General features: G+C 45.6%; 2 protein-coding genes across 7 annotated transcripts in view; one reads left to right on the top strand and one right to left on the bottom strand.

The window, feature by feature from the left end:
- Positions 1-1,336, bottom strand: part of ZBTB11 (zinc finger and BTB domain containing 11) — a 21,545-nt gene extending 20,209 nt beyond the window's left edge. Inside the window, exon 1 of the mRNA XM_088481120.1 lies at positions 816-1,336. Within this exon, the coding sequence (XP_088337246.1) occupies positions 816-1,125 (310 nt within the window). The 5' untranslated portion in view covers positions 1,126-1,336. The remainder of the gene's footprint in view (positions 1-815) is intronic.
- RPP21 (ribonuclease P subunit p21) overlaps positions 826-14,195 on the top strand; it is a 26,725-nt gene continuing 13,355 nt past the window's right edge. Inside the window, exons 1-3 of one of the 6 annotated variants that reach the window (XM_088481125.1) lie at positions 826-1,232; positions 5,420-5,479; positions 7,657-7,757. In XM_088481125.1, coding sequence (XP_088337251.1) covers positions 5,423-5,479; positions 7,657-7,757 — 158 coding nt within the window. In that variant the 5' untranslated portion in view covers positions 826-1,232; positions 5,420-5,422. The other 5 variants (XM_088481123.1, XM_088481124.1, XM_088481126.1 and 2 more) reach the window with 5 other exon arrangements.

Raw genomic sequence — 14,195 nt, 5'->3', positions numbered from 1 at the left:
GAAAAAAATGAACACTAGTGAGTGCACACTTGAGAGTTGGGGAACGTTAGACTATAAGCTCCATTGAACATGGGCCTATATGAATGACAAATATCTGTCAGGATGCTGTGCAAAATTGGTGGAGCAATATAAATAATAAAAGCTTCACACAACCCATGCTCATGCGCACAGAGAGTGTTACTTTATTGTGTACCTACTGTAAGTAGGTCTGAGCAAACAGTGCAGTTGTCATGTAACATGTACAGGTACTGTCCGCCAAGTAGCTGTAGTAGAACACATGTATAAACCGCTCCCCATAGCAGCATTAATGTAACAAACATGTATAGAGACTGTCCCCCATGCAGCTATAGTGCAACACACATATATTAGAGACTGTCCCCCATGTAGCTGTAGTGCAGCACACATGTATAGAGACTATGGGGTCTATTTACTAAGCAGTGTTAGGAGACAGAGTGAAAAGTGATAAGAAAGTGTTAAGGTGCCAGCCAATCAGCTCCCAACTGTCATCTCACAGACTGTGTTTGAAAAATGACAGTTGGGAGCTGATTGGCTGGCACCTTATCACTTTCTTATCACTCTGTCTCCTAACACTGCTTAGTAAATAGACCATTTGTAGCTGTAGTGTAACACACAGGTATAGAGACTGTCCCCCTATGTTGCTGCAGGAGAGGCTGTAACCCGCAGTACCCAATCAGATGTGTGCTTTCATTGTGTAAGACGTAGATAAATGAGCTGCGAGATGCGATTGGTTCCTGTGAGATGCGGATCAGCTGTCTGCAGCTCCCCATAGCGCCCCCCAGTGTCTCCGGTCTCACCTCTCCACCAGTAGCGCTGTGACAGGAGGTGCCATGTCTGGTGCCGGGTCAGGTGCTCCCCTCCCGCCCCGATGTGCGCCTCCTCTATCAGCCCCTTCCTGCGCTCCGGCTGCAGCACCACCTCCAGCTCGGTGAAGCGCTCCTTGTCCCGGTGCCTGCGCTGATAGTACAGGGTGCCCGCCCTCACCACATAGCAAGCGGCTGCCTTGCGGATCTTGCGCTTGGCGTTCCCCTCGGTGCCCGGGGCATAGGGCTCCCGCTCGTTAGTCAGATAGCGCAGAATGGCCAGGTAGCTCTCCTCGCTAGACATCTCCCCTGATAGCGGTCTTGACAACGCCCACTCCTCTCCTGTCGCCTACAGGCTGGATCCCAGGTCTCCGGTGCCGCCGCAAGTGACAGCTCCACGGGGAACTGCAGGTATCGGAACGTCTGGAGAAGTCACTTCTTCTCACGGAAAGCCAACATGGCTGCTGCACCACCGGAAATTACGTCCCATGCGTGGGGCGAGGCTAAGCGACACACACAGTCGCTGTTCACCTTGTATTGTAGTTGGAGGTAAATGGATTTCGGCGGCGGCCATTTTAACAAAGTCCAAAAGCTATCATTGTGAATGTCTGATCTGGCTCCGATATCATGGCCGCTCAGGGGTTACAGCGCTGCCTGCTGTGCGATCTCTTGTGTCACAAGCTCTGTGTGATAAAGTGCACACACAGTCAGAACATAGTGTTAAGCTGAAAGGTATTACCACGTTGAAGGCAAGGTATATATGTCATATAGGGGAGGTGTATGAAGCCTTTTAAAGAGGGTGGACGTTGACCCATAGCTACCAATCAGCGTGTTTTGTTTCTGCTAATTTTTCCTTAATACCTTACTGTAAGTAATGTGCCCGATTTATATTATTTCTAGCTAAACCGGACAATATTTAAGATATATTTAATACTGTTTAAGCATGCTACTATTCCATATGGATTACTAAATGTTGTCCCTGATGCAGTTTAGAGGTATTTCCCTCTCTATCCTTCTGTGTATCTCTGTTTCCTTCTCTTTCTGCAGCAACCAGCAGAACCTGCAGCCTTCTCCCTTAAACAATCTCTGCAGTCAGCTTGGACTAATATGCAACATGTAACACTAACTCCTTGTCTGTCAATGCCTGTTTCCCTGTAGATTTTATGCTTGCGAGCAGGGCCCTCTTACCTTTTGTCTGTCTGTTACCTGGTCTTGCTCTATTGCTTTTTTTTTTATTTTGAGGTGGTGTACCTCCTATTACTATTACAGTGCCTCCACCTAGGCTGTATTCAGGGTTAGCCTAGGAATGCCCTATCTCTAAGCTTTCAATATAAATTACTCAGTTGGGTATTTTGTAAAGAAACTCTCTATTTCTTTATTAGTTTAACAAATATTTCATGTTCCTTTAGTAAACAGTCACTTGTAAAACACACCATAATAACATTCAGTATGTTTCCTACTTCTCAGTTCACACTTTACAATAGCAGAACATTCATCCATCCAATAGAATTAAAATAACAGGGCTATAAAGGTACGAGGCTAAAGTTAGCTTCTTATTCACTTCTTATTCGAGCTAATTCTTATTCGAGCTCCAGCTTCTTATTCAGAACATGTTATATTAAAACATTTTTATTAAATAGAATCAATAAGCTTACATTGAATAAACAAAATATGGTATCTATTACACAAATTTCATTTGTATTTTGCTTGGCCCACAAAGCTTTTTTATGCATGAAAAAGGGTTGTAAAGTGGGCACAGGGACCAGATTTTCTATATTTGAATAAGTAGCTGTAGTTGTGCAAGGGTTAACTAGTCTTGGGCAACTAATTTGACACTTGGAATCCACAGAGGGGGGGTCACTTACATATGACCCACTTGCAATTGGCCTTGCCCAACAAGGTTTTGGGTATGAAATAGGGTGCTAAAGTGGACAACAGGCACTAATTAATACATTTGAATAAGTAGCTGTAGTTGTGCAAGGGTTAAAGAGCCTTGGGCCACAAATTTGACACTTGGGGTAAATTTACTAAAGTGAGAGATTTTAGAAGATGATTATTAAGAGATGTTGCCTATAGCAACCAATCAGATTCTAGCTATGATCTTCTAGAAGATGCTAGTTAAATGTTAAGTAGAATCTGATTGGTTGCTATGGGCAACGTCACTTTTAAAAACTCACTTTGGTAAATTTACCACTTGGAATCCACAGAGGGGGATCACTTACATATGACCCACTTGCAATTTGGCCTTGCCCAACAAGGTTTTGGACATGAAATTGGGTGGTAAAGTGGGCACAGGGACCAGATTTTCTATATTTTAATAAGTAGCTGTAGTTGTGCAAGGGTTAACTAGCCCTGGGCCACAAATTTGACACTTGGAATCCACAGAGGGGGTGGGGTCACTAACATATGACCCACTTGCAATTGGCCTTGCCCAACAAAGCTTTTGGGCGGTAAAGTGGGCACAGGGACCAGATTTTCTATATTTTAATAAGTAGCTGTAGTTGTGCAAGGGTTAACTAGCCCTGGGCCACAAATTTGACACTTGGAATCCACAGAGGGGCGGGGGGGCTCACTAACATATGACCCACTTGCAATTGGCCTTGCCCAACAAAGCTTTTGGGCATGAAATTGGGTGGTAAAGTGGGCATATGCATCAGATTTTCTGTATTTGAATAAGTATCTGTAGTTGTGCAAGGGTTAACTAGCCTTGGGCAACAAATGTGACACTTGGGATCTATAGAGGGGGTTATCTTACATGTATTCCACATGCAATTGGCCTTGCCCAACAAGGTTTTGGGCATGAAATAGGGTGGTAAAGTGGGCACAGACTCCAATTTATACATTTGAATAGGTAGTTGTGCAAGGGTTAACTAGCCTTGGGCAACAAATTTGACACTTGGAATCCACAGAGGGGGGGGGGGTCACTTACATATGACCCACTTGCAATTGGTTTTGCCCAACAAGGTTTTGGACATGAAATTGGGTGGTAAAGTTGGCACACAGACCAAATTTTCTATATTTGAATAAGTAGCTGTAGTTGTGCAAGGGTTAAAGAGCCTTGGGCAACAAATGTGACACTTGGAATCCACAGAGGGGGTTATCTTACATATAACACACATGCAATTGGCATTGCCAAACAAGGTTTTGGACATGAAATAGGGTGGTCCTGACATTTACTAAAGCCCACTGGAGCCTTCATCAGATAGGATAGCCAATCAGCTGTCTGACAAAGAGCTATGCTGTCTTTCCCCTACAGCTCTCCACCCCTGGTCATGGGATTCTTTTTCAGAGCTGCCAGCCAGGGTGCCGCTGTCCTGTATGCACTCCTGACACACATCAGCATCGACAGCCGCCTTTCCGGCAAGGCAACAGCTTCCATGCTCCCTCTCCGGATCCACCCCCCTGTGCCTAGGAGCCTATCTACCGCTCAGCTGCCACCTGGGACACAGGAGGAGTGAGCACTCCAGCCTCTCAGTCTGTTGGCAGCTCCTCTTATCTCTCTGTCCCTGCCCTTCTTTTCCTGACAGGAACCAAACCACCCCTAGCTAGATCACTCCGCCCCTTCTTCTTGTGTGTGTGTGTGTGTGTGTGTGTGTGTGTGTGTCCCATTCAATGAGACCCATCACCACCAAACAAAGAAGTACCATATAAACTTCCATGTAACTACATGAAATAGATATACCTGTATACATAAATTATAGAAGGGCCATGTACATGAATACAAAATACATATACTTTACCTCACAAATTGTACATTTATAAATATTACAATCATTTATGGGTACAGTACTTAATTTAACCCTTAACCAGGGTTACATAAGTAACTCTTCATAACGTTAGTAATCATTTCTTCTACCAGCCCGTGATTTTATGAGATTATCCTTAGCATTTTTGTGGTCCTCTATGGGATGCAAGGCAAAACATGCAATGTAGATTGATGCGATTTGCTGTTTCGGAATAGCAAATCATGTCCATCTGCGAGAATTGAATTCCTTACATGGGGGGGGAGAATTATTGTTTATTTTATTTTTTTGTGGGGGGGCACTTTACGGAGCAATTATATTGTTGCTGCTATCAGGCGCACGTTCCGCGGGCGCTGACATTTCTGCTTGCAGACTCCTGAGGTGGCGAGCAGAAATGTGCGAAAAGTCCGGTATTTTGGGTGCCCAAACTGTATTTTGGGCACACCAGCCAGGACTTTAGACTGGTTTAGCAGTTTCACTCAGATAAACATGGTACTTTTGGGTGCAACAAGCACAATAATTAATGGGCACTCAAAACAATTGATTTGCTCCATGGGGCACCCATTAAGTATCGCCGACAAAAAAAAAAAAAATGTAATCAGCACCATAGATCAGTAGCAAGGTGAAGAGAAGTACGACTCTGGTAAAACTGATGCAGGAAGATTGTTTCATGTAGACCTGCATTTGATCCTGCAAAGTGTATACATTACATTTTTGTTTTGGTTGAGCAATGATATAATTTTCCAATGTTTGTGGACTGTAGCATCCGTGCTGGTACACGAACAAGCACTAATTTATGGCAACCTCAATGTTATTTCATACATTCAATTAACTAAGCTATTTTTATTATTCTAGAACATGGCAAATCAAATTAAGGACAAAGAAGCATTTCAACGACTCAACTTTCTTTACCAGGTAATGCTGTTTTGAAACCTGTTCTGACATACTGTAAAGCAGGGCCGTGGAGTCTGTGCACTAAACTTTAGACTCCGACTCCTCTGCTTTACTACTGTCCGACTCCTTCATGAATAGGAAATGTGTATTATAAGTAACAAATTTACTGTAGTAAACATTGGAGCAGATTTAGAATTGAGGTTAATTAGGTGCAATTTGCAACTGGAAAACAACATTCTGTGTTGGGAGAAAATGAAAAGTACACAATATAATGTAAAGTTGTTATGGAGGTGCAGACTAGCCTAAAGGTGCCCATCCACTAGCAGACATGAAAACGACTGCACGATTACGTCATTGTAATCGTGCAGTCGTTTGTCAGTCTGATGTGCCTACACTGAACGAGCAGTCGTTCAGTGTAGGCACAATCCAATCAATCATCCATAAATATGCTGAACCTGACGTTATCGTCAGGTTGTCCAGCATGTTTGCCCGCTGCTGGTGCCTAATACTGTATATTGGGGATCTATAAATTATGGATAATAAGGGGTGTATTTACTAAAGTGTGGGTTTTTAGTGGAGATGTTGCCCATAGCAACCAATAAGATTCTAGCTATTATCTTCTAGAAGGTGCTAGATACATTTTAAGTAGAATCTGATTGGTTGCTATGGGCAACATCTTCACTTCTACCAAAAACCCACACTTTAGTAAATATAGGACTCCATAAAATCATACTTTTGAAAACAAGAGGTAGATATACAATTATATCCATATATTTTCTTTGTTGGGGTAAACCTAAAATATAGCTGTTTATTTTAAAGACAAACCATGCTATACTCTTTGGTGTGACATTATAAAGAAAATGACTGGCTTGCCTTTAATGTGTTCTGTAAAATTATAGTTGTGCTATATGAGATCAAATACTCTGAGCTCTTACAATGTTAACTAATAGCTGTATGGTGCTAACACAATGTTTGGGAATATGTAGCAATTTTATATACATAATTAATTCTGTATTTGTATATCCTGCTGGTGTAAATGAGCATTGTCTTGTTCGTTAACATAATAGTTTAATTGGGCACTAGCAATAATAGCAAAATAATTTGTACTAAAAAAAAAAAAAAAATGTTAAAGCATGTTGTCATTCCTACATTTAAATGCTTATTTTTAAAGCATTTTTTTTTTTACCTAATCTGAATGTAGTAGGACACTCCACAGTTATGTCTATTAATACATTTATTCAATGTATAGTTCTTGGTACAGCGAGTCCTTTTCATTCACTCAATATAATATTACTAATCGGCACACTGTTGATTTGGAGACCACTTATATCAACACATGACAATATTGCAGCTAAATAAGGTTCTGGACTCAAACTGGTCTAAATGATCTACCAGACATTTAAAGGGGGCGATTCAATTCAGCGTGATGTTTACTCCGATGGGAAGTAGTTCAGTCGGAGAAAGACAGTTCTTGCAACTGGTCGGAAATCAGTCTCGTGGCCGGCACTTTAATTGTATTTCTCCCAGCGCCCTCAGGAGGGTGTGAGGAGAAATCATTAGTCTAACTAAACATCGCTCCCAAAGTAAGTTAGGACATGAGTAAATATTTTGTCGTAACAAATCATGATAGCCTATTTGTATGGATAGTATGCATTTAAAATATGTTCCTATAAAATCCTGATATTTTGGGTAAATCTGTTTTCCTAGCTCTTCAGCTGATATTCCTCATTGATTTCCTGTTTGAACAGGTGAAAATGTGGTAGCATAACAAAATTGGGATCTAGATTTTTTTTTTTTAATTGAAAAAAAAAAAAAAACTAAAAACCTGTTGAATAAGTATTCTTATTATTCCTAAATCTTCATCATCTCTAGTAGTATTGTGCAGACTACATAGTGTGATATTTCAGTGTGTGGTCTAAAAAACAAACAACTATGCCCTATAATCTAAGTCAATCAATATCAGACATGTAGGTAAATGCAGTCAGAAGATGATCACAGCTGTCAGTGTGTGCATGCAGTTCTCCTATTATCAGGTAATAAATGTAGCAGAAGTAATCTGACTGGCTGTCTCCCCATGGGCAGAGATGGAAAATAACTATGTCCCAGGTTTGGTTTGTATATCTATTTCTACTGAGAAAATCAAGGGTGCGAATGTTCTATTAAATGTAATCCCTAACTTTCCTTTTTCCTGTTCCAAGGCTGCACATTGTGTTTTGGCTCAAAACCCTGAGAATGTGGAACTTGCTCGATTTTATTGTCACACAGAAAGAACGATTAGCAAGCGATTAGTGTTGAGACAGTAAGTGTTCTATATGTTTAAATTAATAATATTTCCTTGGGTACTATGGTACCAACCAAAAAACAAACATAAAAACTATATAATTATATATCATGTTTCCTAGGTGACCTCTTGTGGGAGGGGGTCTTTGTAAACATACAATTTTTATAGCGCTAGGCACCTGCTTTCCACTTGTTCATGGCTGCGAAGAGCCACTGGGAGCTGTTACTGTATTTATGTCTGTCTGATAGATCCAGCCAGTGGTGACTCCAGAGGTGGGGCTGCAGTGCATCCAAAATATAAATAGGGGAGCCACACCAACTGCCCTTCCAAACGCTGCCAAATCACCGGCTAGGACTCGCTGGCAGTTTGTGTGGCTCCCCTATTTAAATTTTTGACTGCGGTCCAGCCCCTCCTCTGGAGCAGCCACTGGATCCTGCCACCCTCATTCATTCATGGTTGTTAAAGTCTCCTGTCTGACACTATAAACCAATCAGTGCTGTGAGCTGTCAGCTACATGTTGCTGCCCACATCCGTTGACACCCCACTGCATTGCTATTTTGGTACTGCTTAACTGGATGTTAGCTGACAGATGTGATGTCCTGCTGCACACTCACCACAAGTTTTGTATAATAGCCTCCAGATGCAGGGGCTGTCAGAGGTTTTCTATGTTAGCCCAAAAAATTCTAACTATTTAGGCCCGTATTCAATTAGTTTTGCGTCCACGATAAAGTTTCACCTGCCCGACTTTCCACCTACATCGTGTCTTTTGGATGCGGAAACTTTGAGCGCGACCCTGCTATTCGCCCTATTCAATTCCAAACTACACAAAAACGGCAAGCCGCTAAGTCGGAACAGGTAGAGAGTGCTGTCAGAAATTGGAAAATCAGCCTGTACCCCCCCCAAAAAGATGCAATAACATTGGGGATCAATGTAGTAGTGCCCGAATAGCCCTAATCAAGCTATTTTTGGTACTTAAGTTGTGTCAATAGCTTCTTTTTAGTGTCTTCGCACAAGTGGTGAAGAATGGCATAAAGCAGTATTTTTTGTGAGAAAATAAGTAGTTCTGGCAAATTTGGGGTACCTGAAAATGGGTGCTAGTATATTTTAATGTCTCTAAAGTGCAGTATTACTAAAAGTGAAATTCCTCCGTCATACAAGCACCTGCAACCCCAAAAACACTTGGCCTCTTCTTAGAGCACCCCCAGAACCTTACTTCGCTAGTTTTTGAAGTTGTCCCCCCACTTTGTGCTTTTGTTTACCCCAAAATGAAAGTACTTTTTTGGGGTGTTAAGTTTTTTTTCCAGGAATTTTTGGCACAGTTGTCCTTTGGGGGGATGTCCCAAGGGTTCTGAGTGGTTTCCCCACCTTTTGCACCCCAAAATATAAATGTTGCGTTTCTTTTCTCCACCTATTCAGAGGAGAATCTTTTTCGCCTATCACATTGCATTGACTTTCCACGTACGCGAAACCCAGCTGGAATTGTATACGGAGATAAGTTTCCTCCACGCGAAAATCCAAAATCTGCAATAGTTTTCTGCGGATCTCGGCTTTTCGTGTTTAATTGAATACGGCCCTTAATATGAATAAGTATGATTTACATTGAGATCTGAAAAATCCCAATATTTTAATGAATAATGCTCTCTGGAGAAGCAGATGATGATATGTAGGAATATAGGGATGAAAATGCATTGTTCATATGGAATTACAATCCTCATTTTCTGGTCTGATATTGGTAATTGCATACAGTGCATCCGGAAAGTATTCACAGCACTTCACTATTTCCACATTTTGTTATGTTACAGCCTTATTCCAAAATGGAATAAATTCATATTTGTCCTCAAAATTTTACGCACAATACTCAAATGACAACATGTAAAAAGTTTTTTTGTGAGATTTTTGCAAATCCAGGTCTATGTATAGGCTCGAGATCTGATCTCTGGGGCCTCCAAGTTGGTACCGTTATCCTTTTTTTTAGGATAATGGTGTGCACACACTTTTTCTCAAGAGTTTGTCCATGTAAATGTGCCCTTCCATCAGCCTAAACGGGTTGGATACGTGATGCCGGCGCTTTGATCTCAGCGGTCAGAATCCCAACACGTTTAGGATACCGACACCTGATGGTAAGTATCCTAACCCTCCCTCCCTGCACCCTCACCCCTAGTTGCTAACCCTAACCCCACTACTTTTTTGTCGGGATGCCAGCGCTGGGATTCTAACTGGTCTGGATTCCAGCGCCTGCATTGTGACTGCCTGCATCACGGCTGTCGGTATTTCAACTATCTCCCGCCTAAACGTGCCTAATCCACACTTAAAATGGAGTGCTTTAGATCAGCTCAACTCTCTCCTTCACCTGTTGCACACCACATACACCATAGAGAAAAAATAAAATGCAGGTGCACACTCAAGCACTAAGAATAATGATAACAAGAGATATGGTAAGAACTTACCTTTGTTATCTCTGTTTCTACGAAGTCCATAGGGTCCACAGGGTTGACCTTGGGGTATAGCTGGATCTGGATCCATGGGCACCACGCAGTTAAAGCTTTAGCTGCTCCCAGGATGCACTTGGGTCCGTCCTCCTCTATACCCCGCCCCCGGCCACAGCACCTCAGTTGGTAAGCAGCCAAGGCCGGAGGAGGAGACTAAACAGAGAGAAGGAAGACTGGAACACACAAGAAACCATACTCACAGAAATGGGAGACGGAAAACCGGTGACCAGCCACACAGCCCATTTGAAGCCAGGTGCGTCAGGGCGGGCGCCCTGTGGACCCTATGGACTTCGTAGAAACAGAGATAACAAAGGTAAGTTCTTACCATATCTCTTGTTTTCTACTTCAGGGTCCATAGGGGGTCCACAGGGTTGACCTTGGGGATGTCCCAAAGCAGTACAACTAAGGGCGGGGACGCTCCTGTGCTGAAAGGAGTACCCGGCGCCCAAAGGATGCATCCTGAGAGGCAAAGGTGTCAAACGCATAGAACCTCAAAAACGTTTTAATTGAAGACCAAGTGGCCGCCTTACACAGCTGAACAGCGCCACGTCTAGCAGCCCAAGAGGGACCCACAGAACGAGTGGAATGAGCCTTAACAGAGGCTGGCACAGGTAAGCCCTCCTGTGCATAAGCCTCACAAATAACGGAACGAAGCCAACGGGCTAACGTTTGTTTGTTGGCAGGCCAACCCCTCTTGTGAAAACCAAAGAGGATAAACAAGGATTCAGACTTCCTAACCGAAGCCGTCCGGTCTACATAAATTCTAAGCGCCCGGACCACATCTAAGGAAGTCTCACCAGCTGAAAGATCAGGGGACTGAAAAGCTGGCACAACAAGTTCCTGATTAATATGGAACTTCGAGACCACTTTGGGCAAAAACTCAGGACGAGTGCGGAGCACCGCTCTGTCCTGGTGAAAAATCAGGAAAGGAGGGCGACAGGAAAGCGCCCCCAATTCAGACACCCTCCTGGCCGAAGCAATTGCCAGGAGAAAAACCGTCTTAAATGTCAGCCACTTGAGCTCCACCGCCTCAAGAGGCTCAAACGGAGGACCCTGCAGGACCCGTAGCACCACCGCCAAGTCCCAAGGAGCCACAGGAGGCACAAAGGGAGGCTGGATCCTGAGAACACCTTGGAAAAAGGTGTGAACGTCTGGTAGTATTGCAATCCGCCGTTGAAACCACACGGACAAGGCGGACACATGAACCTTCAGAGATGCAAGGCGTAAGCCGAGATCCAATCCTGACTGAAGAAATTCCAAGATCCTAGAAACTCGGAACACCTGAGGATCATAATGTCTGGACTCACACCACTGAAAGTAAGTGTGCCACACTCCGTGATAAATCCGTGCTGAAGCAGGCTTGCGTGCCCTGAGCATGGTACCAATAACCGAACTGGAGAAGCCCCGAGACCTCAAGACGGCTGTCTCAAGAGCCACGCCGTCAAAGACAGCCGACCCAGATCCGGGTAAAGGCAGGGCCCCTGAGACAACAGGTCCCGACGCTGAGGAAGAAGGTACGGAGCGTCGATGGAGAGGCTCCTGAGATCGGAGTACCAAGGACGTCTGGGCCACGCCGGAGCTACCAGCACGAGCATGCCGCCGTCCTGCTTGAATTTCCGCAGAACCCGAGGAAGCAGGGATATCGGAGGAAACAGATACGCCAGGTGAAACGTCCATTTCACCGACAGCGCGTCCACCAGACTTGCACCTGCGTCTCTTGTCCTTGACCCATAAACGGGCAACTTGTGATTGTGACGGGAGGCCATCAAGTCCAGCTCCGGCAGTCCCCACCTGTCCACGAGTAGCTGAAACACCTCTGGGTGAAGCGACCATTCCCCGGGATGCACGTCGTGACTGCTGAGGAAGTCCGCCTCCCAATTGAGGACTCCGGGGATGAAGACCGCCGAGATCGCTGGAATGTGACCCTCCGCCCAAGTCAGGATACGAGACACCTCCGACATCGCTGCCTGACTGCGAGTTCCGCCTTGGTGATTGATATACGCCACCGTGGTGGCGTTGTCGGACTGCACCTGTACCGCCCTTCCGTGAAGAGCGGGGCCGGACGACTGCAGGGCCCTGAATACTGCCCGCAGTTCCAGGATGTTGATGGGGAGAAGTGCTTCTTCCGCTGACCAACGACCCTGAAGCGACAAAGAGCCGGTCACTGCCCCCCAACCCCGGAGACTGGCATCCGTCGTGAGCAGGACCCAGTCCGGGATCCAAAATGGGCGCCCCTCGACCAGATGAGCTGTCTGAAGCCACCAAGCCAAAGATAGCCGAACGTCCGGAGACAACACCAGCACCTGAGAGCGGATCCGGTGAGGTAACCCGTTCCATTCTGATAGAATCAGCCCCTGCAGGGGCCGGGAATGGAACTGGGCAAATTCCACCATGTCGAATGTCGACACCATGGACCCCAGAACTCTCATAGCCGAATGGACCGACAGGCGGCAACGGCTCAGGCAACTGCGTATCCGCAGCTGTAGGGAGGCGACCTTCTCCGGAGTCAGGAAGATCCTTTGCTGACGCGAATCCAGCAGGGCTCCCAAATGAACCATCCGCTGTGATGGAATCAGGGAGGACTTTTTCCAATTTATCAACCACCCGTGTGCTTGCAGGCAAGCGATCGTCAGGTGGAGATGTTGAAGCAGTACCTCCGGGGAGCTCGCCAGCAACAGGAGGTCGTCCAGGTACGGCAGCAGCCGTACATTCTGGTTCCGAAGATGTGCGGCCATGACCGCCATAATCTTCGTAAACACCCTCGGTGCCGTGGAGAGACCAAAGGGTAGCGCCCGGAACTGATAGTGGTGTTGAAGGATAGCGAACCTCAGATACCGCTGGTGTGAAGATGCTATCGGAACATGGAGGTAGGCGTCCTGGATGTCCAGGGACACCATGTAATCCCCCGGTTCCATCGCCAGAATGATGGAACGTAACGTTTCCATCCTGAACCTGGGAACTCTGAGGAATTTGTTCAGAGACTTCAAGTTGAGGATAGGGCGATGAGAACCATTGGGTTTCTGCACCAGAAACAGAGACGAATAATACCCCGTCCCTCGTTGTGATAGAGGAACGGGAACAATGACCCCTGCTTTCAGCAAGGACTCTATAGCCTCCTGAACCTGTAACGCCTTGGTCTTGTCCTGAGAAGGACTTGTGCAGAAAAACTGGTGGGGTGGTCTGTGCCGAAAAGACAGGGCGTACCCCTGGGAGACCACTTCTCGAACCCAGGCATCCGTGGTGGTATTGTGCCAGCACTGGGCAAATAGAAGAAGTCGGCCTCCCACTCTGAGGTCCCCCAGAGGGAGGCCCGTCCCATCAGGCCGCAGGTTTATCTTCCTGCTTGGAAGAAGGGCGCCGAGCACTCCAGGCTTGCTTCTTGGGTTTAGAGGCCGTCTTACTCGCAGACTGTCTCGGGAAGGACTGACCTTTCGCCTTACCCTGAACCCGAAAGGAACGAAAAGCCGAACTCCGAACCTTAGCAGGCAGTGCCGCCGAAGGGAGGAAGGCCGACTTGGATTTAGCCAGGGTGTCCACTATTTTGTCCAAGTCCGGACCAAATAGTAATTCCCCATTGAAAGGTAAGGCCTCCAGACCTTTCTTTGAATCAGAGTCCGCTCTCCAGGACCGCAACCATAAGGATCGGCGGGCAGACACCGCTGCAGCCGATACCCGCGAGGTCAGCAGACTAGCATCTAAAGAAGCTTCTCCAATGTAAGAAGCAGCGTCCCTCATTTGTCCCAACAACGCCCGCTGGACATCCGGAGCGTCGTCCGGGAAGGTATCTTCCAATGCATTGGCCCACCCCTCAATGGCCTTGGCCACCCAGGAGATGGCCATGGACGGTCGGGCCACCGCCCCGGAGAGGGAGTAAATAGACTTTAAGCAAGTCTCAACTTTCCTGTCCGTGGGATCCTTCAGCGAGGATATCGACTGTAATGGTAAGGTGGCGCCCCGAGTTAAACGG

The sequence above is a fragment of the Taudactylus pleione genome, unplaced genomic scaffold, assembly GCF_031769625.1.
Source record: "Taudactylus pleione unplaced genomic scaffold, aTauple2 ptg000265l, whole genome shotgun sequence".
Lineage (NCBI taxonomy): Eukaryota > Metazoa > Chordata > Amphibia > Anura > Myobatrachidae > Taudactylus > Taudactylus pleione.
This window is presented reverse-complemented; position numbering and strand designations above follow the sequence as displayed.